This window comes from Heloderma suspectum, chromosome 2, assembly GCF_057233095.1.
Source record: "Heloderma suspectum isolate Gila_16-S chromosome 2, 16-S_ref, whole genome shotgun sequence".
In the NCBI taxonomy this organism is placed as follows: Eukaryota; Metazoa; Chordata; class Lepidosauria; order Squamata; family Helodermatidae; genus Heloderma; species Heloderma suspectum.
Genome location: NC_139459.1, coordinates 51,450,758 through 51,478,445, shown reverse-complemented (window position 1 = coordinate 51,478,445; position 27,688 = coordinate 51,450,758). Strand labels below are relative to the sequence as shown.

The following is a 27,688-nucleotide window of genomic DNA, read 5'->3' as shown; positions in this document are numbered from 1 at the left end:
AGAAGGCTGCTGTACAACACATTGGATGTGTTGTACAGGCGTTCCCGCCCGCCCCGGAACGCCCCTAGACACGCCCTTTTTTGGCTGCTCCATGCTCCTCTTGCGAGTGTGGAGGACAGGGCTGTTCTGTGCTGTCTGCGAGGCAGCGCAGAAGTCGGGGGAGGTTGGTTCCCGGAAAACCAGATATCCTATGGCCATTTAGCTGCTGTCTAGTGGCCATAGGATTGCTCCCTCCGTGTGTCAGATTCTTGAACTATTAACTATCATTAACGGATAAGTTAAATTATGAACTTTGAAGATGTCTAGGTGACTAAGCACCTCACACTTTTCCTGTCTGATTGTTGATTGGTTGTCTGTTTCCATCATTTTAAGGGTGCAGGTGCTTTCAATTCTTTATTTCATTCATGTTCATAACAATTCAGTGGGCACTTTCATTTCCATTTAATTGCTAGGTAACTGAGGCTGAGTAGTAATGTAGAGCCCATTGGCTGAAGTAGAACTCCAGAATGTTAGGTCTTAATCTAATAATCTGTCTGTTGGCCTCTCTGGAAAGGGTCCTAGTTTATGCTATAGATTGATATAAAACAGCATTAAGTGTCTGTTCTTGCTTGTTATTGAAGACTCTAATGCTGCATTAGTCCATCTGACTCTGTAAAACTGTTCTTGTGTACTTTCTGAATAATAGGAAAAATACCTTTTACATTGGGCAAGGTATCCTTCAAAGAAAGGAGCAAAGACTGACAAACAGACCTTATTCTGTCTGTGTTAAAATAATTGCCCCACATATTGTTGATGCTTTGGCATGAAATTGGGAACTAATTGTTCTTATTTTGTAGCAGAATATCTGAAGCTGCTGTTCCCTTAACAAAGGACCTAAAGCAATCTCAGTATGCCAACACCAGCAGCTACAATGGGTCAGCTATGGAGTCTGCAGAAAAAAGAAGAGCTGGAAGACCAAAGGGAGCCAGTACTGACAACTATGATGGAGATTACACCACTGGAGAGTCTTGTGATGAACTGGAGGAGGATTGGGACAGGTATGGACAATTAGATAAACCTGATGGTTGCCATAGCACTAGTAGGCAACCTGGTCTACAACATTAGAGCAGAGAACCCTTCTTATAGCTCCAGTTAATGTAGGCTGCCAGAAGATGTGTGTGTGTGTGTGTGTTATGCGGAGAGGAAGGAGTAAGAAAGGGCATTGGGGGTCCAATCCCATATAAGCACTTTCTTTAGGTTTTCACTGGCATAAACAGTTAAAGGTTGAAAATCAGCTTCAGGAGTGGATGCCTCCCGCTTGTTAGTGAACAGCTAGCATTCTGACAAGAAAATTGGGTGCAATACCTTTCCTACTAATGGGAGAAGCACTGCCGGCCTCTCCATCTGTGTTTAAATTGGAGTACAAGAATTCCACATGGACGTATGTGTATGTGAATGTAACAGAGTAAACATATTGACTGTGGTAGGGGTTAAAAAGTTGGTGGCGTAAAAGTTGGTTTAAACTTGCCTTTTAAAGTGTCAATACAGGTACATTTTGTGTGTAATGTCAGGAGAGTGTAGGGAGGTGCAGGCAAATGTCTCATATTGGGGTGCAGTCTCTAGAAACTATTTGCAAAAACAACTGGCTCATCTTGAGAAATCGCTTGTATGCATACGCAGAAGGTCTAGGGATGTTTCCAAACCTAGTCATAAGAATGTAGCAAAGATTGCAGAAATGATCATCCTGTGTTTCAGTGATGTGATCCAACTGGTTTAAAAATCCATGGATCAATGTTTAAGTAGAATTGGCCAATGACTAAGGTAAATACACTGCGTATTAATCACAAATCTCGTATAAAATTATGGTTTTGTCTTCTGTAATGTAGCTAAGTAGTAAATTTCACAATTCCTTGATCTGTTATTTATCATAACTTTTTGTAAGCCAGACCTGTAGTACCCTATACAAGAGGTGCAGATAAAATGCAGTTCAGTTACCCTTTACATAAGCTGAAACTCAATTGAGCATGTTATGCGTGGCTATGGCAACATGATTCAGTCAGCTACACTTTGGATGAAGTTGAATGAAACTTGTATTGCTTATTAAGTAAAGGGTGGCATTTTCTATGCTTATACCCAGTTAAATTGTGAAAAACACAATCTTTCAAATGCATAACTTGTCTTTCTTTGTGTTTTGGATAACCATGTATACAAGGAAAGGAGATAGAACTAAAAACAGTCATCATAACATCTAGAAGTGGAAATCTTGCTAAAGGAAAGCCTAAAGCAGTCCACATTCTGGAGATGTGTGTGACTGTAACTTTATATAATTATCAAAATTGTTATAGCATGCATACCCATAAGAAGTTTGATATGCTGTCTATCCAGTTCATTTTTATTTACAGATCTGAAATATCACCCACACTAGGGTTTCAAAACATGTAACTGCAAAAAATAGAATCTGTGTTACTGAGGTACTTGTACAGTCCATTTGATCAAATTAAATTATGTAGAATATCAACATTCATTTTAAAAATATGCCACGATGTGTGTTAAGAGTGCATTCTGAGAGTGAAGTGTTGCTATATTCTTCAGAAATTGTCAGCACCAAGTACCTGCTTGGAATTAAGAATCTCCTATAGATATCCAAATTCGTTATATTTTAGCATTTAGTGAATATACTCAGCAGTTTGTACAGTTTAATGTTTAGTGCATCTGAAGATTTGCTATTTAAAGGTGTTGAATTGCTCTTTATTGTTGCATCTCTTGATGTCTGCACAAGACTTCTCTAGACATGTGTGAGTTCTAGTAGAAGAGGGTATGCATCTAAATTCTACCTTTTAATGCTTGGATTAGAGACCAAAACTGAAAGATGAATTTAATTACAAGATGAACTGAGTTAGATATCCCTTCTTTCTAAATAAATGCTAAATCAGTTGTTTTAAAGTTTAACTTTCCTGCAATTATGAGTGAGCCACTCCATTTATACAAAAGTTACATTTTAACCACTCTTCACCCAGAGAATATTCACCTGTAACATCAGACCAGCAAAGGCAAACATACAAGCGAGACTTTGATGCAGGACTACAAGAATATAAGCGGTTGCAAGCAGAACTTGATGAGATCAGCAAAGAACTCTCGCGTCTTGATAAAGAATTGGATGACTATAGTGAGGACAGTGAAGAATATAAGGTAATTATATTGATTTAAATATTCTGAACAGATGATATGAAAGGGTCACTTTAATACAGGGTGGGTAACTTGTGACCCTCCAGATGTTATTGGATTGCAACGCCCATCATCCTTCACCATTGGCTATGCTGGCTAGGGCAGATGGGAGTTTCAGTCCAACAACATCTGGAGAGCCACAAGTTGCCTACCCCTGCTTTAATAATTCAAGGAAAAGGGCCTCTTACTAACCACTGTCTGGATGTGTGGTCATGTTAAATTTTGGTCTTGAAAAGCTATCTAGTTATGAATATTGCAACTGTCTTTTAATCCAGGCTCATATGGGAAATAGGGAATTTAAATTCGATAGATTAGAAATTGCACCAAATATTTTTCAGCTCCGCCTTATTGTTTTAGTTGGCGAGTGAAAATTTGGCAGCTGTGAAACACCACTTTTAGGTTCATTTGGCATTGGTAGTATTGTTTTGCAGCTTCCTTTTGGAATCCTGTCGCAAACCTTACTGGTAGGATTCCAGCTTTTCAGGCAATTATCACATACAACCAGTGGTAGACAACATGCTTTTCATACAGAAGATCCCCGGTTCCATTTCTGGCATCTCCACTTAAAACAATTCCCAGGGGCAGAGCAAGGGAAGCCCTCTGCTTTGGAGAGCCACTAATAGAGCAGAAAATAGTGGGCAAGCTGGGCCAAAATTGTGGTTTGGTAAAGGTGACTGCATATTTTTTGAGGGGATGTGGCCATTTGGTTTTGGGGAACGTTGAGCATGGAAGTGTTGAGCATTGGCTCTATACAAGTGCAAAACTAATTGCAGCAGAAGGGAAGAATATTATGATCAGTATGTTTCCCCCACCCCCAAAACTTTTAAAATAAGGGTATTTAGGAGGAAGGTTGTAATGCTTCATTTATTGCAGTTAAAAACCGACAGCCAGGAAAAAGCATCTTAACCAGACCATAATGTATGCCATTTTGTTTCCTAAAAATCTCTCTAATCATGGGTTTCCCTTAAGCAAGGTGGTTTCTTCCCAATATTTAGTCAGCAGCCCTTCATACTGCTTGAGACTCAGATGCCTATAGCTTTAGAGGAAGTAACGTCAAAGGAAGTTTCTAACCTAATTCAGCCAAGAACGATCCAATTGTTGCAGTTAGCAATGTGGAAAGTATTTGGTGATGTTACTGACCTCTTTTGAGGAAGTCCCATATGCCTGCCCTCAAAATGTGTTCTTTCAGAATAATCTGCAAATGAGTCATGGGCGATCCATTTAAATCTTACCTGCTTAAATATAAACATTGGTAGAATAGTTGGGAAGTCTCTTTTGTTCCTGTCCTAGTCTTTATTCTTCAGTCCCTCTTCTGGCTTCTTTGGCACCGATTATAGTGATAGATGCCCCTGTCAGCAGTCGAGAAATCTAGCCTCTCATAGTTGGTCACTCTAGCTGTGCTCCCTCAGTGCCGTTGTTCCTGTTTCCCCTCTCAGCTGCATTCTTGCTCATCCCTTTTTCTTTTTTAGCTCTCTGCAGCTATAAACAAGCAACTTCAACATATGAAGCTTATTTATGCAGAGTGAGATGATCGATCCACCTAGCTCAGTGTTGTCTGCTCCAATTGGCAGTGACTCATGGAGGTCATTAGAACAGAGGAAGCTGCCTTATAATGAGTCAGAGCATTGGTCCAGCTAGCTTAGTATTGCCTGCACTAATGGCTCTCCAGGTTTTCAGACAGACATTTTTCTAGATCTGGGAGTTGCTGGGAACTGAACCTGGCACTTTCTTCATGTGAAGTCTGTGCTCTGCCTCTGAGTTATGTCCCCTACTCCCCCCATGCCCCAAATACTGTGGTCTCTGTTCAATATTTGTGAGGAATCAGGATAGATAGGGTTTCCTTCAGATAGACAACTGTGTTCTTGTTCATCAAAAGATTAATACAATGTTTAGCTTGTTTTTGTTCTACTTTAGCTTTTGGCTAATGGATGTTGTCTAATTTGAGCCATGTTTCTTTGTAGGTGGCTGCTGATGAATACAACAGATTGAAGGATATAAAAGCAGTAAGTAATTTAACTGTTACTTAAGAAATCTAAGAATAAACAAAGATTCCTCCTGTTGTTCATTGGTGCGCAGTGTAACCCACCCTGAAAGCAGCATGGCTTGGTTCTTGGGTTCTGACGTCTGTTTCCTGATGTCTTTTTTCTTCTTAAAAGCTTGCAGTATTTATTTAGTGTTGTTCCTTACTCAAATTAGGAAGGAGGAGCTTGGACCACTGATCAGGCTGCAGAGGTACAACAAGCTTACATGCCTCTGTCTTCCATCATCTGCTGTGAGTGTCTGCATCTGTGGTCATTCCAGGTCATGTGCCTGGAAAGTGTGGAGCCAAGCATACTTCTGCCCTTCCTCCAGCTTTAAGCTGATTGGAGGGGGCATGGCGCTTTTTTTTTTTTGTATTGGGCAGAATCCTCCTCCTGAGCACCAAACTTTGACCTGGGGAGAGGAGCCTGAGATCTCCCCCGAGCTTCTGTGCATTTCAGAGGCACAGCACAAGGTCAGGGACAACAACTCTTTGGTTGGTCAGCCAAATGTTGTCAGCCAAAAGGTGTATCTATAACAACCCCAGATGGCAGACCTGGTCCTTTAAGAGGGAGTACTACCCTCACCATAACAGGTGGAACTTCACCTCATTTACTCTTAGTAGTGCTGTCTAATCTGATTTTAAGTGGCTTAGGCTGCAATCCTATACCAACTGTATTTAATGGGACTGACTTCTGAGTAGATATGTATATGTTGGTGCTGTTAAAATAGCAGTGCTGCCATCAGTAAAGCCATACCGCTAATAAAACAGGAACATGAATACGTATTTAGCTGTGTGAAACCACTTGACATATTTTCAGTCAGACGTGGTACTAAAAAAAAAAAGATATGAAAAGATAACACTATTTCTGAGTATAAAGGGGTGCTGCCAATGGCTTGCTTGCTGCTTGGGTGGGGCAGCTGCTGAACACCCTGTCCAAAGTTGGTGAGTGTTCTCTGTTACTGGTGCTGCTACAACACACAATGTGAAATAATGATTCATATTTGACACTATGGAAGTGGCATCTGACTGGGATCCAAATGAGTGCTGTAGATTATATATATACATGCATGCATACATACGTACATATAATGTGTGTGTGGTCATGCACATGGAAGAGAACCATGCACACTGCATGATCTTTAGTGGTGTTATTGTGCCACTGCAATTCCCACTTCTGAAAAGAGCTGCTTTCAAACTGTTCTGTAGTTTGTCTCCTTGAAAACAGATTAATGTTCCATTAATCTAGTACTCTTAACATTAACGTTATTTCTTTCCCTTGCATATTAATACTATGTTGCATTTTGTATTTAGTCAGCAGACTATAAGAACAGAAAAGCGCACTGCAAGATGCTGAAGAGTAAACTATCGCACATCAAAAGGATGGTCAGTGATTATGACAGTCGGAAATCATAACAAGAAGGAAGAAAATCAGTCTCCTTGCTTAAATATTTTCATAATCCTGAACAATAGGTAATGACAGAGAGCTTTTGTTCATTTTTACTTCACCATTATACTTGCGCCATGTTTACTATGAAGTATGAACTTTGGCACTCAATATATGGGGCCTCCTACAGTTTCACTAAGTCAAGGAATTTCACCATTCTTTAACATCAGGTTTGCCTATCGTAATATTATGTAGTGGACATCTTGTCCTTTGCCTTACTTGTCTGTGGAGACCCACAATCTGTTTGCCTCAGTATTTTGCAATCTTGTTTTACAAAGCAGTTGATAAATTATACTCTTGTGGCTCTCAAATTCACTCAATCCATTTCTAAAGATTTATTGCCACTTCCAATTGCTGTTCATAGTGTGGGTTAGATGCTTTATCTGAAAGGTTCATCTTCCTTCCTTCCCTTGTTTTCAAAATATAGCAACCAATTTTCTCCAACTAGGCCACTTGTAAATGTCAAACTAATAGGAATCACATTTTTAATTGCATAAAGTGTCAAAATGCAGCCAATGCTACTAATCCATTTTGATATATCACCAATGACAATGTGAAACTGAATGTAAATGCTTTTTTAAAATCTCAATTTGTATTTTAGATACTTTTGTTGTACAAATGTAAGCTTTGAGTAACACGGTTTTAAACTTGAGTGTCCTAAGTTTATTGACTATAAATTTCCTATGAATTGTGCCTTAGTATGTGAGGCTGCAATGCACACTTACCTGGAAATAAGTCCCATTGAAGTCAGTGGGGCTAACTTCTGAGTAGGCATGTATACGACTGAGCTGCAGGCGATTCGCTTGATTCTTTTAAGCTGCCAAAATGTCTAGACCACTCTGTACTAAAGCAGATTTGCGATGGCCAAAGAAAATGGAAACCAAAGTAAAGACAAATGTTTTTGCAAAAATGTTGATACTCCTTTTAAACGTTATGATTAACAAAAGTGCAAAGTCTATGAGGAAAAAAAGAAACAGTGAAATCCAAACATTGTCTGTACTTATCGAGATCCCGTGCTTTGTTAGCCAACTTCTTAGCACAAGCTCCAGCACTAGTTTAATAGCCATCAATGCTGTTCACTAGGCTGGATGTTGTCCACTTCCCCCATGGAAAGTCCTAGAGGTGGAAAAACTTGAGCATAATGCAAATTTTGAAGTGAGCTTCCTTGGAGATGGATGATCTTCATGGAAACTGGATGCAGAAAATAAGATGCTATGGTAGCTTCTTAAGTTCCTGGCTGCATTTGGATGTCATGCTAAACCACAGTTTACCATGATGAGAATGAGCTGCAGTAAAGCTTGGGCTCATGTGCTCAACATCCTTCTCCTCCAGTAGGCTGTGAAAGAAGTCAAGTCTCCTAAAACTGTATTTGGCCAGGAGAATAGGAAATGTGCTTTTAACATGTCTAATTGAAATGCAACAATGGTGTAAAGGCTGGTTTTTATTTGTCATTTTTATGATAAGGTGTCAATAAATTTATTTTAACTTTTGCTTATGCTTAAACATTAATGATTAGTATTAAAATGGATGTGCTTGGATTTATTTCCTTTTATAGTATTTTCACGTTTCCAGGATGCCAGCTAGCTAGTTTCACATTTATTGTGTTCTGCTGACTTTTAATTATATGTAATTGCTCTGTGTTTTTATATGGTTGCTCATATTCTTTTTATTTGATCTTTTGAGCTGCCCTGAGAGCTTGTTAGCTGAAGCGTAACCCATACATCCAATACATAAAAGCAAATATTTTATAGAACAAAGGAATTGGGAATTCAGAATTCAAACTAGTATATTCTTGGTGAACCTTATCCTAATCTAGACGTCAACATGGGGGGTGGGTATCAAGAGTTAGTTACCATTGCTGGAATGTCAGAAGGCTCTTCTGGATCAGTTAATCTTCAAGTTAGAGCAAGCTTTAAAAGGAAACTTGAAGAATTATGTGGGATAGGTTTATGAAAGGTAATTAGCCATGTTCGCTACATTGAACCTCCATGAGCAGAGGCAGTCCATTTCTGTCAGTTGTTGAGGAGCAAAAAAAATGGGGAGGAGGAAGTTTGTGGGCTTCCCTGAAGCATCAACTAGTGAAGAACCACCTTGGTTCCTTGAAGCATTTGGCACAATTGGAAATGGGATGCTGAACTAGATTTGTCTAGCCCAGTAGGAGGGTTCTTAGGTAAGCAGTCTTGGGCCACCATTATTGCTGGCTCCAGTCCACACAGCATGCTGTCAGCTGCCCAGGAAACGGGAACAAGGAGCAGGTGCATCTCTTTCCTGGAGCAGCTGAGGCCAGGCTCTTTCACAAGAGTAAAAAGGACTAGGAGATGATGATATTGCACCCCATGTTATACTTTGCCAGTCATAGCATGAAGCCCAGGTCAAGTAGCTATAGTGGCCACATCTACTTGGACAAAAAGGTTTATTTCACATGTTTCAATACTGCCTTTTTCTTAAAATAGTCAAGACGGTTAATAATATCAATATAACAAACTAAACATTCTAAGCAATAAAAATAATTCTAAGCAATTTTAAAAACACCCACATACCATTAAACATTTGAAATGACAGCAACCTAGGATGATAAAAATATTAAACATGGGGAGACAGGGGAAGAATTGTACTAGGAAGACGTTGGTGCAGGAAGTGGTGGAATAGGATGTTGAAGCTGAGTGAACAAACCCTAAATTCTCAATCACCACTGATCATATGTAACCAAAACACATTATGTATTTGGTATATACAGACATTCTTTTAAGTGCTTGAAATGTCAGCAATCAAGACTTAACTGTAGCTGTACCTCAGTTGTCTTCACTATAGTACTCCATTTAATTGAAATATTAACATCAGCACAAAGCTGATAGTAGATAATCTATGGTGGAGATTATTCAGTCATTTCCATTGTGCGTTTATTTAATACATGAGGAGGGGGAGCATGATAGACCCATCCCCCTCTGTCACTATTCTGTATACATGGAGGGTGCCATTGTGAATGGAAGTGCCTTCTCTATACATGGGGGCTTTCCACACAATCTGGAACGCTGGATAGTTGTTGTTCTGGGTCCTATGGAAAAGCCCCATGGATAGAGGAGACTCTCCTCTTTACTAAGTCACCCTCCACATGTAGAGGGCGACGGAGGGTGCAGGGCTAGCATGCTCCCCGCTCTTCTTATGTTTAATAAACACAACAGGAATAGGGCATTGTTGTTCAGTCGTTAAGTCGTGTCCAACTCTTCGTGACCCCATGGACCATAGCACGGCAGGCCTTCCTGTTCTCCGTTCTCTCCCGGAGTGTGCTCAAATTCATATTCATTGCATCGGTTATGCTATCTAACCATCTCATCCTCTCCCGTCCCCTTCTCCTTTTGCCTTCAATCTTTCCCAGCATCAGGGTCTTTTCCAGTAAGTTTTCTCTTCGCGTTAGGTGGCCAAAATATTTGAGCTTCAGCTTCAGTATCTGTCCTTCCAATGAGCACTCAGGGTTGATTTCTTTTTGGATTGACTGATTTGACCTCCTTGCAGTCCAGGGGACTCATAAAAGTCTTCTCCAGCCCCACAGTTCGAAAGCATCGATTCTTTGGCGCTCAGCCTTCCCCGTAGTCCAGCTCTCACAGCCATATATTACTACTGGGAAAACCATAGCTTTGATTAGACGGACCTTTGTTGGCAAGGTGATGTCTGTGCTTCTTACTATGCTGTCTAGGTTTGCCATAGCTTTCCTCCCAAGGAGCAAGCACCTTTTAATTTCATGGCTACAGTCACCATCTGCGGAGATCTTGGAGCCCAAGAAAATTAAATCTATCACTGCTTCCATTTCTTCCCCTTCTATATGCCAGGAGGTGATGGGGCCAGATGCCATGATCTTAGTTCTTTTAATGTTGAGTTTCAAACCAGCTTTTGCACTCTCCACTTTCACTCTCAACAAGAGGCTCTTTAGATCATCTTCACTTTCTGCCATTAGGGTGGTATCATCTGCGTATCTGAAGTTGTTGATAATTCTCCCGGCAATCTTAATTCCGACCTGTGATTCATCCAACCCGGCGTTTCTCATGATGTACTCTGCATATAAGTTAAATAACCAGGGCGACAATATACAGCCTTGTCGTACTCCTTTCCCAGTTTTGAACCAAATGGTTGTTCCATGTCCGGTTCTTACTGTTGCTTCCTGACCTTCATACAGATTTCTCAGGAGACAGGTAAGGTGGTCTGGGACCCCCATCTCTTTCAGAATTTGCCACAGTTTGTTGTGATCCACACAATCAAAGGCTTTAGCGTAGTCAATGAAGCAGAAATAAACGTTTTTCTGGAATTCTCTTGCTTTCTCCATGATCCAGCAAATGTTGGCAATTTGATCTCTAGTTCCTCTGCCTCTTCGAAACCCAGCTTGTACTTCCGGTAGTTCTCGGTTCACATACTGCTGAAGCCTAGCTTGTAGGATTTTGAGCATCACCTTGCTGGCATGTGAAATGAGCGCAATTGTACAGTAGTTTGAATGCTCTTTGGCATTGCCCTTCTTTGGAATTGGAATGTAAACTGACCTTTTCCAGTCTTGTGGCCACAGTTGAGTGTTCCAAATTTATTGGCATATTGAGTGCAGCACTTTAACAGCATCATCTTTTAGGATTTTAAATAGCTCAGCTGGAATACTGTCATCTCCGCTAGCTTTGTTGTTACTAATGCTTCCTAAGGCCCACTTGACTTCACTCTCGAGGATGTCCGGCTCAAGTTCAGTGACTGCACTATCATGGCTATCAGGGACATTCAGATCTTTTCTGTATAGTTCTTCTGTGTATTCTTTCCACCTCTTCTTAATCTCATCTGCTTCTGTTAGGTCCCTGCCTTCTTTGTCCTTTATCATGCCCGTCTTTGCACAAAATGTTCCCTTGAGATCTCCGATTTTCTTGAAGAGATCTCTAGTCTTTCCCAGTCTGTTGTTTTCCTCGATTTCTTTGCATTGTTCATTTAAGAAGGCCTTCTTGTCTCTCCTTGCTATTCTCTGGAACTCTGCATTCAGTTGGATATATCTTCCCCTTTCTCCCTTGCTGTTCGCTTCCCTTCTTTCCTCAGCTACTTGTAAAGCCTCATCAGACAGCCACTTTGCTTTCTTGCATTTCTTTTTCTTTGGGATGGATTGAGTTGCTGCCTCCTGAACAATGTTATGGACCTCCATCCATAGTTCCTCAGGCACTCTGTCTATCAGGTCTAATCCCTTAAATCTATTCCTCACCTCCACTGTATATTCATAAGGGATATGATAGAGGTCATACCTGAATGGTTTAGTGGTTTTCCCTACGTTCTTCAATTTAAGCCGAAATTTTGCAAGAAGCAGCTCATGATCTGAGCCACAGTCAGCTCCAGGTCTTGTTTTTACTGACTGTATAGAGCTTCTCCATCTTTGGCTGCAAAGGACATAATCAATCCGATTTCGATATTGACCATCTGGTGATGTCTATGTGTAGAGTCGCCTCTTGTGCTGTTGGAAAAGAGTGTTTGCTATGATCAGCGTGTTCTCTTGGCAAAACTCTACTAGCCTTTGTCCTGCTTCATTTTGTACACCAAGGCCATGCTTGCCTGTTATCCCGGTGATTTCTTGACTTCCTACTTTACCATTCCAATCCCCTATGATGAAAAGGACATCTTTTTTGGGTGTTAGTTCTAGAAGGTGTTGTAGGTCTTCATAGAACCGATCAACCTCAGCTTCTTCGGCATCAGTGGTTGGGGCCTAGACTTGAATTACTGTGAGGTTGAATGGTTTGCCTTGGATTCATACTGAGAAACAATCATTCTATCGTTTTTGTGGTTGTACCCAGTATTGCTTTTCCCACCCTTTTGTTGACTATGAGTGCTACTCCATTTCTTCTAAGGGATTCTTGCCCACAGTCGTAGATATGAATGGTCACCTGAATTAAATTTGCCCATGCTTGTCCATTTTAGTTCGCTGATTCCCAAGATGTCGATGTTCAATTTTGCCATCTCATGTTTAACCACCTCCAGCTTACGTTGATTCATTGATCTTACATTCCAGGTTCCTAAACAACATTGTTCTTTACAGCATCGGATTTTCTTTTCACCACCAGACACAACCACAGCTGAGTGTCCTTTTGGCTTTGTCCCAGCCGCTTCACTCTTTCTGGCGCTACTTGGAAATTCCCTCTGCTCTTCCCCAGTAGTATATTGGACACCTTCCGACCTGAGGGGCTCATCTTCCGGTTTCATATCTTTTTGTCTTGTGATACGTTCCATGGGGTTTTCTTGGCAAGAATGCTGGAGTCGGTTGCCATTTCCTTTTCCAGTGGACCACATTTTGTCAGAACTCTCCGCCATGACCTGTCTGTCTTGGGTGGCCCTGCACGGCATAGCTTATGGCTTCACTGAGTTACGCAAGCCCCTTTGCCACAACAAGGCAGTGATCCATGAGGGGGGAATAGGGCATATGAATACACAAATATCTTAGCTGGCCCAAATAACATGTCTTATAGCTTTCCTGTACTAATGAAATTAAAAGTAGGAAATCAATTGGGGTACAAGTGCATCTACTGGAACTAGCAGCAATTCTGATACAAAGTGACCTAAACCGGTCAAGAAAATTTCGACTGCTGGAAGAATATTTTGCCAAGCATGTTGAGCAAGTTGGAAAACTTCTGAAAATCTATTTATCCGATTTTTTTTTTTATAAGTTACTTCTAGGCAAGTTTTGGTGTTGCCATTATGAACTTGTTGTTTATTCGGTCAGTCGCTTCCGACTCTTCGTGACTTCATGGACCAGCCCACGCCAGAGCTTCCTGTCAGCCGTCGCCACCCCCAGCTCCCCCAAGGTCGAGCCTGTCACCTCCAGAATATCATCCATCCATCTTGCCCTTGGTTGCCTTCCACTTTCCTTAGCATCAGCATCTTCTCCAGGGTATCCTGTCTTCTCATGATGTGGCCAAAGTACTTCAGTTTTGCCTTTAACATCCTTCCCTCAAGTGAGCAGTCTGGCTTTATTTCCTGGAGTATGGACTAGTTTGATCTTCTTGCAGTCCAAGGCACTCTCAGAATTTTCCTCCAGCACCACAGTTCAAAAGCATCTATCTTCCTTCGCTCAGCCTTCCTTATGGTCTAGCTCTCGCAGCTATAGGTTACTACGGGGAAGACCATTGCTTTAACTATGCGGACCTTTGTTGTCAGTGTGATGTCTCTGCTCTTCACTATTTTATCAAGATTTGTCATTGCTGTCCTCCCAAGAAGTAAACGTCTTCTGATTTCCTGGCTGCAGTCAGCGTCTGCAGTAATCTTTGAACCTAGAAAGACAAAGTCTGTCACTGCCTCCACGTTTTCTCCCTCTATTTGCCAGTTATCAATCAAGCTGGTTGCCATAATCTTGGGTTTTTTTTAGGTTTAACGGCAACCCAGCTTTTGCACTTTCTTCCTTCTTCTTTCACCTTCGTCATAAGGTTCCTCAGCTCCTCCTCACTTTCAGCCATCAAAGTGGTATCATCTGCATATCGGAGATTGTTAATGTTTCTTCCAGTGATTTTAACTCCAGCCTTGGATTCATCAAGCCCAGCACATTGCATGATGTGTTCTGCGTACATGTTGAATAGGTAGGGTGAGAGTATACAACCCTGCCGTACTCCTTGCCCAATCTTAAACCAGTCCGTTGTTCCGTGGTCTGTTCTTACCGTTGCTACTTGGTCGTTATACAGATTCCTCAGGAGGCAGACAAGATGACTTGGTTTCCCCATACCACCAAGAACTTGCCACAATTTGTTATGATCCACACAGTCAAAGGCTTTAGAATAGTCAATAAAACAGAAATAGATGTTTTCCTGAAACTCCCTGGCTTTCTCCATTATCCAGCGGATATTGGCAATTTGGTCTCTAGTTCCTCTGCCTTTTCTAAACCCAGCTTGTACATCTGGCAAGTCTCGTTCCATGAATGGCTGGAGTCTACCTTGCAAGATCTTGAGCATTACCTTACTGGCATGTGAAATAAGTGCCACTGTTCGATAGTTGGCACATTCTTTGGTGCTTCCCTTTTTTGGTATGGGGATATAAGTTGATCTTTTCCAATCTGTTGGCCATTCTTGTGTTTTCCAAATTTGCTGGCATATGGCATGCATCACCTTGACAGCATCATCTTGCAAGATTTTAAACAGTTCAGCTGGGATACCGTCATCTCCTGCTGCTTTGTTATTAGCAATGCTTCTTAAAGCCCATTCAACCGCACTCTTCAGGATGTCTGGCTCTAGCTCACTGACCACACCGTCAAATCTATCCCCGATATTATCCTTCCTATACAGATCTTCCGTATATTCTTGCCACCTTTTCTTGATCTCTTCTGCTTCTGTTAGGTCCTTGCCATCTTTGTTTTTGATCATACCCATTTTTGCCTGGAATTTACCTCCGATGTTTCTAATTTTCTGGAAGAGGTCTCTTGTCCTTCCTATTCTATTATCTTGTTCCGCACATTGTTTGTTCAAAAATAATTCCTTATCTCTTCTGGCTATCCTCTGGAATTTTGCATTGAATTGGACATATCTCCCCCTATCACTGTTGCCTTTTGCTTTCCTTCTTTCTTGGGCTGCTTCCAGTGTCTCAGCAGACAGCCATCTTGCCTTCTTGGTTTTCTTTTTCTTGGGGACATTTTTTGTGGCCACATCCTGAACAATGTTGCGAACTTCTGTCCATAGTTCTTCCGGGACCCTATCTTCTAAATCTAGTCCCTTAAATCTATTTTTCACCTCCACTGCATATTCATTAGGAATATTAGTGAGCTCATATCTCACTGATCTGTGGGTCTTCCCTATTCTCTTTAGTCTGATGCTAAATTGTGCAATAAGAAGTTCGTGATCTGAACTACAATCCGCTCCAGGTCTTGTTTTTACCGACTGCATAGATGTCCGCCACCTTTGGCTACAAAGGATGTAATCAATCTGATTTCAGTGTCAACCGTCTGGTGAAGTCCATGTATAAAGTCGTCTCACAAGTCGTTATGCACAGTGAGTTGTCTTGGCAAAATTCTATCAGCCTATGTCCTGCTTCATTTTGTTCTCCCAGGCCATGCTTGCCTGTAATTCCAGGTGTCATTTGACTACCCACCTTAGCATTCCAGTCTCCTGTAATGAAAATAACATCTCTTTTTGGCATACTATCCAGTAGGTGCTGCAGATCCTCATAGAACTGATCTACTTCTGCTTCTTCAGCATCTGTGGTTGGGGCGTATATTTGGATCACTGTGATGTTAAATGGCTTAACCTAAATTCAAATTGAGATCATTCTGTCATTTTTTGGATTGTATCCAAGCACTGCTTTAGCCACTTTATTATTAATTATGAAGGCTACTCCATTTCTTCTGTGGTCCTCTTGTCCACAGTAGTAGATCTGGTGGTCATTTGATGTGAAGTGGCCCATTCCAGTCCATTTCAGTTCACTGACACCCAAGATGTCTATATTTAATCTTGACATCTCCCCAGTAACCACATCCAATTTGCCCTGGCTCATAGATCTTACATTCCAGGTTCCTATGGTGTGTTGATCTGTAGAACATCGGATTCGTCGTTCAGCACCATCGGCTGCTAGCCGTCCTTTCGGCTGAGCTAGCTGCATCATCACATCTGGGGCTAGTTGAACTTATCCTCTGTTCCTCCCCAGTAGCATTTTGACCATCTTCCGACCTGGGAGTCCCATCTTCCGATGGTATACTGACATATCTCTGATTGTACTGATCCATTTAGTTTTCATGGCAAGAATACTGGGGTGGGTATGTAAACACTGGTCTGCTCTGCCCCGTGGGAGAAGTGTGTCAATAACAGAAAAGTAGTACAAACAAGCAATGCAAACAACCCTCACCCAGTTTCAAATGAAAACAAGAGAAGAAAGCTATGGGTGTGGACTCATGAACTGCACTCAAAAGATTTCATAAGTGTTGATTCATCAGATCCTATTGCCTCATAATAAATGAATGTGAAATGTTTCTATTCTTTGCTGAGAGGTATCTGTGGAATCTGGAGAGCTTCCCAGTATCAAAACTATGTGAATAAACCATAGGGTGTTTTATTTTAAAAGCTATGTTTAATTGCGTATACTTATAGGGATATATCATGCTTGCAAATATACATTACACATGTTGGGAACATGTAAATTAGCACCTATTAATGAAGGTAGTAAAATTATTTTTAAGCTTTAGTCATAAATCATTCAATCAGCGCAATGTTGTTGAAATTAAATATTATGTGAGATTGTAAATTTAACTGGTCACAGTTTTATAATGTGCACTTAGGATTGCTTAGTCCTTTAATAAAAGTAGATCATTATAGAACAGCAGATAAAAGTTCAGAGTTCTTAAGGAAAACGTGTGATTTTGTTTTTTAAAAAATCATTTAAAAGACAATGAACATTGAAATGAATAGAAGTTTGGTGGCAGCTGCGGTTCTTGGAGGATTGATTTTCCCAAACCTTTGAACCATTTTACTATTTCTCTGGAATGAACGGATTGTGAGTGCTCCAGTCTGAGGGCTCCTACTGTTACCAATCAAAAGGCACTGTGTAGCTATTCTGTCTTTAGTTCATTAACAGATTTTTTGTGGAAAGAAAAAAGACGGAAGAAGCATAAGGAAAACACAGGAGGGTTACAAATGGAAGAAGTTGTAGTCTGGACCTCATTTAAAATTCCATGAATGAAGCACTGATATTTATGAATCACATTAAAATAAATTTCGAAGTGATATACAAAACCATATAGTATAAAACCATAATAAAATACTGTATATTATTGCATACTGAAGATAAGATTACTGTTGTGGGAAAGTTTCTTGGAACAAGAACAATTGCATAATAAAAGTTTCATGTGGAACTGGCATGTTTCCAAACTTACATTTTGCACTGAAACACCACACATTTTTGCTATTGTAGCACTTAGGAAATATTGATAACTTTGTGAAATGTTTATGTAACCTGTACTTTAGCATGTGTCTGTATGACATGATTGAAAAACGTGATCTCTTTCTAACATTTATGTGTTACATTCCACCTTTTTGTGTTTCATTTCCTTTTTGTATGTGCCACTCCATAACCTTTCTCTTCCTTTCTACCCTATTTTAAGTCGTTTCACTAATCCAAGGAAAGCTGTTAGGACACAACTAGCATTTGTGTAACTTAGGAAATAGCAAAACATCACAATTTCTTAACGTGTCACGGGGTAAAATCCAATGTAAGTATTACTTTGCATAAATCCATTCAAATGAATGGGACTTACATTAATCATGACTCACTTAAATACTATTAATTTCAGTGGGTGTACTCTAAGTAGGACTTATGTTGGCTGTTACCCACACTTTCCTGGCAACTTTCTTGCACTAAATGGCATATTGCCGAGACGTTCCCTTGATGCTGCTCTTGAAGAAACCATACATTTAGAGTTGAATTCTAGGTTCAGCTACTTGGTTCAGCTACTAAATAGCTCTTTACATAATTGTATCTGAGTACAGGTCATAGTTTGGCTTCCTTGAGCAGAATAAAATTCAGCCTTCAGTACAAAAGGAGGGAAATCCTTATTATTGGAAAGCTTATTGGAGCCTTGCAACTAAACCCACAATTTTTATTTATTTATTTAATTTATTAATCGCCCATCTGGCTGGTCACCCAGCCACTCTGAGCAATGTACAACATATAATAAAACAGTTTAAAACAATAAAATTCTACAAATTTTATTTGTAGAATAAACATTTTCTAAAATACCCTAACCCACCCCAAATGCCTGCTTGAACAACCACGTTTTTAATGCACAGCGGAAGCTCATTAAAGAGGGGGCATGGCGGAGTTCCCTAGGGAGGGAGTTCCACAGAGTGCGGGCCACCACAGACAAGGCTCTCTCCCTCGTCTGCACCAGTCTAGCTGTCCTGGCTGATGGGACAGGGAGAAGGCCATCCAAGGCTGATCTTGTTAAGCGTCCTGTCTGGTGTTGCTGGAGGCACTCCTTAAGATAGGCTGGGCCGGAACCATATAGGGTTTTAAAGGTCAAAACCAACACCTTGAATTTGGCCCAGAAACAACTGGTAACCAGTGCAACTCCTTCAGCACTGGAGTGATGTGATCTCGCCAGCGGCTGCCTTTAATCAGGCAAGCCGCCGCGTTCTGTACCAGCTGCAGCTTCCAAACCATCTTCAAGGGTAACCCCACCTAGAGCACATTACAGTAGTCTAAATGAGAGGAGACCAGGGCATGTACTACAGATGGGAGCAGATGGTCAGGAAGGAAGGGGTGCAGCCAACTCAGATGGAGTTGATATAGCGCTGTCCGACTCACAGCTGACACCTGAGCCTCCATGGACAGCTGGGAGTCCAAAATGACCCCCAGGCTGTGGACCTGGTCTTTCAAGGGTAGCCGTACCCTATTCAACACCAGGTCAACATCCCCCAACCTCCTCTTGTCTCCCACCAAAAGTACCTCGGTCTTGTCAGGGTTCAGCTTCAGCTTATTCCTCCCCATCCAACCATTCCCCATCTCCAGACTTTTGGACAGGGATTCTACGGCCAACCTTGGTGAAGATTTGAATGAGAGGTAGAGCTGCGTGTCATTTGCATACTGATGACACCACACCCCAAACCTCCTGATGATAGCCCCCAGTGGCTATCATCCCCCATGATGTTAAACAGCATCGGGGAGAGGATGGAACCCTGTGGCACCCCACAAGTGAGTGGCCACAGGTCCGAAACCTCCTCTCCCAGTGCTACCCTCTGGTACCTGCTGGAGAGGAAGGACCGGAACCACCGCAATACAGTGTATCCAGTGCCCAACCCCTCTAGGGGGTCCAGGAGGATACCGTGGTCAACGGTATCAAAAGCCACTGAGAGGTCGAGGAGAACACGGAAGGAGCATTCACCCCTGTCCAGAGCCCTCCTCATATCATCCACCAAGGTGACCAAGGCTGTTTCTGTCCCATGCCCAAGCCTGAAGCCCGACTGCAATGGGTCTAGATAATCAGTTTCTTCCAAGTGAGCCTTCAACTGCATCGCCACCACCCGCTCAATCACCTTGCCCCCAAAAGGCAGATTTGAGACTGGGCAAAAGTTGTTCAGAACTTGGGGATCCAAGGAGGGCTTCTTTAAGAGTGGTCTTATCACTGCCTCCTTGAGGGCTGATGGCATCACTCCCTCCTCAAGGGAGGCGTTCACCACCGCCCTGATCCCCTCACCCAGTCTCTCTCTGCAGCCCATAATGAGCTTGATCCTTGCCATAATAGGCAAGGATCAAGTAAGCAGGTGGTCAGCCTTACCGATGAAAGCACCTTGTCCACTTCATCAGAAGGAAGTTGGAACCGATCCCACAAAACTGGTTTGCCACAGGCTGCCTCTTGCTCACTAACTGTATCCACAGCGTGCAGAGTAACACTCCTTATCCGATCAATTTTATCTGCAAAGTGCCTTGCCAAGGCCTCACAGGAGGACTTAGAATGCTCCAGTGGTTCCAGAGCCACAGGACTGACCAGGCTCTGGACCACTTAGAACAGCCTCCTGGGACAGCACTCTGCAGACATGACAGAGGCAGCATAATATTCCTTTTTTGCTGCCTTCACTGCCACGTGATAGGCTGAAGATACAGCTCTAACCCGTGTCTGATCGTCTTTGGAGCGAGACTTCCGCCACTGACGCTCTAGCTGTCTCACCTCCTGTTTCAGAGCTTGTAACTGTAGATTGAACCATGTTGCAGTCCGAGCCCTGTTCAGGGGGAGAAGGCGTTTCAGAGCCACCTGATCTAATGCCCCAGTGAATGCAGCATTCCACCCACCCACCAGGGTCTCGACCGAGTGGCCGTTGGCGTGCTCCAGAGAATCCCGAAGTGCGTTCAGGAATCCATTCGGATCCATAAGACGCCTGGGGCGGACCATTTTAATGGGTCCTCCACCCCTGCGGAGGGGTTGTGGAACCGAGAAGTCTAACGTCACCAGATAGTGATCTGACCATGACAAGGGGGTGGTGGATATACCCCCGACTTCCAGATCACTCCCCGCTTCTCCAGAAACAAACACAAGTTCTAGTGCATGACCGGCTACATGGGTGGGCCCAGTTAGAATAGGGTGCAGCTCCCAGGAAGCCATGGTCTCCATGAAGTCCCGAGGTGCTCCTGTAAGGATGGCCTCCGAATGTACACTGAAGTTCCCCAACACCAAAAAGTTAGGGGACTGCACATGCACATCAGAGAACACCTCAAGCACCTCGACCAGGGAGTCAGTCGTGCAGCCAGACTGCCCTTCGGGTCCAACCTCCAGTACATGCACTCAGCAACCTTGATCTCCCAGAGAGGGGGTCTGGTGAAGACCAAGGACTCCTGGTAGGTAACAACCACTCCCCCTCCCCGATTCCCAGCCCTCGACTACTGTGCATACGAAAATCCAGCTGGACACATGGCCGCAAGAGTTGGAGCAGCAGCATCGGCCAGCCAGGTCTCCGTAATACATGCCAGGTCTGCGCCCACGTCCAGGATCATGTCATGGATGAGGGAGGTTTTCTGGGTAACAGACCTGGCATTGCAGAGCAGCAAATGAAGGCCAGAAGATGGAGTCACGCCTCCCCCAGCCATCCTTTGGCTCAGAACAGGCCCGGAGCAGGGGACAGATACTACACATCTCTCCCTTGTTCCCCTTACCTGGCATGGCCTGCCCCTAGCGCTGCACCAGCGCCTGCCATGCAGCCTCGGTATATTCTGGCCCCCAACACTCCCCCCACTGCCTCCATCAGGTGGACACATGCTCCCTCCTGCCTATCAGGCAGGCTACCCACCCCTAAAAACGCAACAGAATCCCCCAGGAATTAAACCAACAACAACTAAAAAATCCCCTTAAAAATAATGACAGGCAGAAGTCCGCAGGGAAGGCCTGGTGGTGGTGGTGGTGGTGGTGGTGGTGGTGGTGGTGGTGGTGGCGGCGGCGGCGGCGGCGGCGGCGGCAGGCACGTCTCTTCCCCACTGGTGGTGGCTTCTCCTGCAGACCCTGGCTCTCCCAGGCCACCTCAGCCAGCCAGCTTATGTAGCCCCTCCAGGGAGGGCAGGTGGAAGCAGCACAGCTGGCTCGCTACCTGGGGGCCTGGTCCTGCAGGGACTGGTGGTCTGCCAGGCAGAAGTCCGCAGGGAAGGCCTAGTGGTGGTGTTGTTGGTGGAGGTGGCGGCAGGCCCAAAAGCAGCAGCCACGCCTCTTCCCCGGTGGTGGTGGCTTCTCCTGCAGGCCCTGGCTCTCCCAGGCCACCTCAGCCAGCCAGCTTATGCAGCCCCTCCAGGCAGGGGCAGGTGGAAGCAGCTCAGTACCTGGGGGCCTGGTCCTGCAGGGATTGGCGGTCTGCCAGGCAGAAGTCCGCAGGGAAGGCCTGGTGGTGGTGGCAGCAGCAGCAGGCCCAGCAGCAGCAGGCACGCCTCTTCCCTGGTGGTGGTGGCTTCTCCTGCAGGCCCTGGCTCATTCCCTACTCTCAGTTGTCACCCCCAGCTGCAACCATTCCCTCAGGCTGCACAGCAGAGGTCAAGAAGGGCTAACTTATTGCTTGTGCTGAGAGGAGACTTTGGCTCTGTCCTGAGAGGAGAACAAAACTTACTTGCTGCTTTTCTCCCTGTACCTATGGCAGTGATTTGTGGCAAACTGAAAGCCTAAACTAATGAAATCTCTTCCATTTTATAGAATCTTTCCTTATTGCTCCCCTTTCTAGCTCAGAGATTCAGCATTTTTACAACCAAAGTGTTTCTAATTTAGACACATATGTCTTTTGAAATAATACTACTTTAAGGGTGCAACCTTATGAAGATAGTCAGCAGCCCCCAAACTCGAAGGCTGCCAAGTATCCAATGCAGGGTGGCTGGAGCACAGAGGTGATCTTTCCCTCTGCTCTCCAGCTGCCCTGCATTTCTGCTAGACAGGCGATTTCGCCTGTCTAGCAGTGGTGCTTCAGACAAGGAGGGAAGGAGGCTGGGGCAGCCATCGGAAATTTTGTATGGCTGATACCCCAGTCTCCTCCTCTCCCTGCCCCCGGGAACATCCCTTTTCCCCAACTTCGCACTCTGTTTCCAAGTGTGGAGATGCAGCCAGAACTGCACTAAGAGGAGCAAGGGGCGGGGAGCGTGGTTTCTGGGCTCCAAGGTCAGGGCCCTGTTCCCAACCTCAGAGCCAAGAAACCAAACAATCCTATGTCCCCTCAGACGCTGTCTAAGGGGCATAGGATTGCTCCCTAAAACTAGCTATTTTTTTTAACTTCCTTTCATTGTTCTGTAATAGGTAGTGTGGACAGTTTTCCATCTCAGCTTTGAGAAAATTACTGTTTATTGATGTTATGACCATAGTTTCTGTCATGCAAAGTAGAGAAGTGGGATTTTTTGGACACAAAAATTAATGAGTTCAGCTGTTGGGCAATGTATCAAGAAATCCCTTTATAATTCATTAGGTTACCACTTGAAAGTTCTGCTCGCATGTAATTTCATGATGTGACATGCGAAAGAGTTTCAGAGAGGTAAGTTTTGGATTTCTCTTGCTGCAAGCTGGTTGGAGTGAGAAAGGAAGTTGAGCAGAGGCTTCCTACGCTTGCAGTTTAATAAAACTGTATATTAATAAAACAACTTGCAAGGACATCACAAATCTCCATGTACTCTCCTGCGATGGAAACTGACTGTAAATTTTACACTGTATGAGCTCCCCTGAACTTCCCTCTGCTTTCAGACAGAGGAGTGGAAAATGTGTAAGATGTCTGGGGCCAAATTTGCCCAGCTGAGGAGATGCAACAAATCCATCTCTTAAGATATCCACCTTGCTATTTGCCTGGAGTGGCCATTTGAGATGTAGACCAATGACGGAATACAATTCCTGTTCTACAGTTCCAAACCTTGTGAGTGTTTCTGTAACCCGAATGAAGACTACTGATCTAGCATAGTCTTTTAAAATACACACTTGTGCAGTTTTGATTACACCAAGTAGAGGGAAGTGGCACTTAATAAATTACTATATAAATCAGTTTAGGAATAGAAGTGAAAACAAACCACCCTGCTTCTAGTACTCTTTAGAGCAAATGGGGAAGAAGTTAGGGCTGCCACTGAAGAACTTAAAGAGAAGAAACTACTGTGATACTGTAAATCAGCCTTCCCCAACACCCTGCCCTCTAGTTGTTTTGGACTATAACTCCCAGCATTCCTGATCATTGCACATGCTGCTGGGGTTGATGGGAGTTGAAGTCCAAAAACCTAGAGGGCATCAAGTTGGGGAAGACTGCTGTGAGCGAATGACATATTACATGTGTCAGAATATTAACAGTACTTTTATTAGAATATACCATCTTTGTAATGCATTAAAGTTGCTTTTTGCCATGATGATGTATCTTACAAATCTGATTCATAAATCAGGAACAGACTGCAACCTTAGGGTAGGTTGGTCAGTGGGCAGGAATAGAAGGTGGAATTCTATGACATGCCCCTCTAGGTAAAGAATCCAGTCTCATGGCTTGAGGCTTCATTTCTCTCCTTTGCCAGAGAGTTCAGAGTGGGGACAAAATAATACATTCATCGATTCTAAGCATAGTGAAATGCATACCATGTCCTGAATGTCAATGCCTTAGAATGCAATGAATGTGTGTTGCTTCTAAAAAGGCTTGGTGGAGCTACACCATGTGATAGTCACAGGTTTAGGACCAAAGTGAATGAGACACTGGTGGTCTTGTCTTTTGTCTAAAGCACTGGGTGGAGTGGCAGTATTGGAGCAGGGAAATTATGGTGGTGAGGGACTGTGTTCAGCACTTCTCGTCCAAGAACCCATGTCAAAATACTTATAAGGTACAAAAGGGCTGGTGAGCTAGACATCTTTCAAAAGCTGTAGCACTTCCAAAATTGCCAGTCTTATGAGCAACTGCTGGGGCATTTAAGGGTGGCAGCTCCCCCAGTCTGCTTTCCAGGGCCAATAATAACATCACAAGCATAGATGAAAGAAGCACTAACTGCTGGGGGATAGTGTGCATAGTTCTAGACTGTCTAATCTTACCAACTTACCCCCTTTCTGACCTGTCTAACAAAAGGGTAGAGGCGACCATTAATTATTAACAAAGGTACAACTAGTACCACTTGATAAAGACCACCTTCCTACACCTTAACATATCCACTCTGACTGATTTACATGGGGCCAGTCCCAAATTTGGACCACTTAATGTGGTCTACGCTATAACAATTTTTACTGTACTGAATTAAGTAATGCATACTTGGCATTTAGGCTGCCGCTCCAGAAATGAATTGGTACTTCTGCTTGTAGGGTTTAATGTGGGAAAGAGCCTGCCACCAAAAGAGAAGCCATGAAGCCCTCTTGCAACAAGATTGGTAGAGGTTATGACATTAACAGGTGTCAGCGGGAGGCAGATGGAAGGGCCTGGAAGGAGTGAGCCAGCAGGCAGGGTGGCAAGAAAATGAAGGCCAGACAAGTCAGGCACCAGTTCCTTCAGCCTGGAACCAACAAGATCCTAGGTACTGATGTCCAAAGAGCTATTTCAGCCTTCTGAAATAAGACGGAAATAAGGCAGTATTCTCTTTATATGGGGACTAAAAACAAGGGTTTAAGGGCCCTGCTACAGTATCCCCATGTCCTGCTTCCGCTTTAAAAAAAAAAAAACCCGTTAAAGAAAAGCCCACCACTTGCTTAGAGAAGTGATGTGTTATTTTCCTTAATTTCTTTCTGTACAGCTGCCTTCAGTTTCACACTGCTTGAAGATGATGTTTCCTCTTTTCTGGTTACATGCCTCCTTCTTTAGCTGATCTCCAAAACGTTTCAACAGCTTTGTCTCGAGATGCTGAACAGTAAATGTACTTGATGACGTGTCTTTGAAATCATGTAGGTAAATCTCAGAAAACAGCCATGTATTGTTTGTGAATATCCTTCATCACATGCACTTCTTCATTCTTAATTATGGACTGCTCAACAAAAACACATATGGCTTCAAACGCTGTTTTATGTGCCTCTCTCTTGATATCCCCACAACTCTGTTGCTTCTGCCTCTTTCTGGTATGCAGTACGACACATACCATGATAGAATACCTCTTTGACAATCATACCTACTTCATTTATATGTATCAACATCTACTCATCCTTCAGCATGTTTGCAACTTGTTTGATGATCTTTTTAAAGTTTTTTGTTACACACTTATGTTGTTTTTGCTTTACTCCTTGATGTTTCCTGTATTCTTTTAGGAAGAATATGCATTTCTTTTCAAACACACTTGTTCCTGATGAAGCTCCAGTGTCAACTAGTGGAACAAAATGATTGCACCGCATTAGGCTGAGCTGCAGATGTTGATTCCAAGTTGATGAAGATTCATAAACTGATGCTTTAGTTGTTGTGCTGTCTTTGGAACATAGTAATGGTAATGCATTGAATTCACGGTAACTGATAACATGATACCATGTCCTCAGTTGGCACATCAAGAATCTGGGCTTCAGAATATCTTGCCTTCATTTTCTACCTTTGCAACAAAGACATTGTACACATTTGTAGAGTCTCTGCTGTGAATTCACATATCTTTCCTTTATCATTATCACCATCATCATATTTTTCTCCATCTCCTACATGTAAGATACACTTCATTGTTGAATCCATTAGTCTCCAAAAGTTAAAGGTTTCTTGCTTCACTTTGTTTTCCTGTAACTCAGAAAATGAATCAGTTAATTTTACAGTGTAACCCAGTGACTGTCATATAATGACTGAAAATGGCATTTGCTTTAGCATTTGGAATTATTATATCCACACTACACTCAAACTGACTTATCTTAGACCATCCTTTCCTAGCTAGGAGCAAGGGGGAACTAGTCCCCTTTACAAAAAGGATATTTTAATCTGCCCACACCTCTGTAGGTATGTTGGTGATCCAGATCAATGTGGTTTTTACTGTGTAAGATTTATTCTATATACAGCAGTGGTTCCCAATCTTGGGTCCCAAGGTGTTATTGGACTACAGCTCTCACCATCCTGAGCCAGCATGGGTAATGGTCTTGGATGTAGCTATTGTCTTTCCCTCACTAATGGATGTCTTGTGGTAAGAACAAAGGCAGAAGAAGTGGTCAGACACACAGAAGGGTTACAAATGAAAGATGACATCATTTGGACCATAAAATTCTATGAAGGAAGCAGGACGGTTGCACAATAAAAGCCTTGTCTGGAAGCACCCAAAAATACATTAAGGAAGGAAAGATGGAATAGCTGCATGATGCCTTTTGATAGTAGTGTTACGAGTTGTCCATTGAGACAGTGGCTTATGACAGCCTTGTAATGTAATCCAGTTTTAATATTGTAGGAAGAGGCCCTTTTCTGCTGTAGCACCCTGGTTGTGGAATGATCTCCTTAGGGATGGTTCGCCTGGAACCTACATTGTACTCTTTCCGGCGCCAGGTGAAGATATTTTTCTTTTCCCAGGAGTTTTAGGATTTTAACATTCTACTCTTTTAGCTCTGCTGTTTTAAGTTTGTTACTGTATTTTAAATCTCTGCATTGCTGCTAAGTTTTATGCTTGTACTTTTATACTGTCGTTTTAATGCATTTATACTTTATATTGTTTTTATGCAGTACTTGTAGTTTTAATTTTTGTGAACCACCCAGAGAGCTTTGGCTGTTGGGCAGTATAGAAATGTAATAAACAAACCGGTATTACAATATTAAGGCTGGTTGGATTTCCAGACAAAATTCCCCCACACAAAAACACTTTCAGCCCCTCCAACTTCCTCCCAACCCAAATCCAGCTCTCAGTTAACATGCAGAGGGCTTGACTTACATGTAGCCGTGTTGTACCTTTTAAAGGCTGCAAAGCTACAGTCAGGGCCAGAAATATTGGAACAGGGATAACTGTTTTGGCAGTTGGCCTCTGTACACCACCACATTGAAGTTGAAAGGAAACACAACCAGATGGGAGTGAAGTCAGGACTTTCAGCTATAATTCAAGGGGCTTGACAAAAGTGGGGCACTAACCATTCAGGAAGTACAGCCAGTGGCATACACACACCCCTAACGTTGGTGGCTCATAAGTAATGGCACAATGGCTGACCAGCAGCT

At 42.9% G+C, this 27,688-nt stretch overlaps 1 protein-coding gene across 4 annotated transcripts in view; it reads left to right on the top strand.

Annotated features, from left to right (window-relative positions):
- Positions 1-8,316, top strand: part of OCLN (occludin) — a 51,428-nt gene extending 43,112 nt beyond the window's left edge. For 2 of the 4 annotated variants that reach the window (XM_084833535.1, XM_084833534.1), the window contains exons 6-9: positions 840-1,037; positions 2,997-3,168; positions 5,166-5,207; positions 6,539-8,316. In XM_084833535.1, coding sequence (XP_084689661.1) covers positions 840-1,037; positions 2,997-3,168; positions 5,166-5,207; positions 6,539-6,640 — 514 coding nt within the window. In that variant the 3' untranslated portion in view covers positions 6,641-8,316. Of the gene's footprint in view, positions 1-836; positions 1,038-2,996; positions 3,169-5,165; positions 5,208-6,538 lie in introns of all 4 variants that reach the window. The other 2 variants (XM_084833533.1, XM_084833532.1) reach the window with 1 other exon arrangement.
- Positions 8,317-27,688: the final 19,372 nt, after the last annotated feature.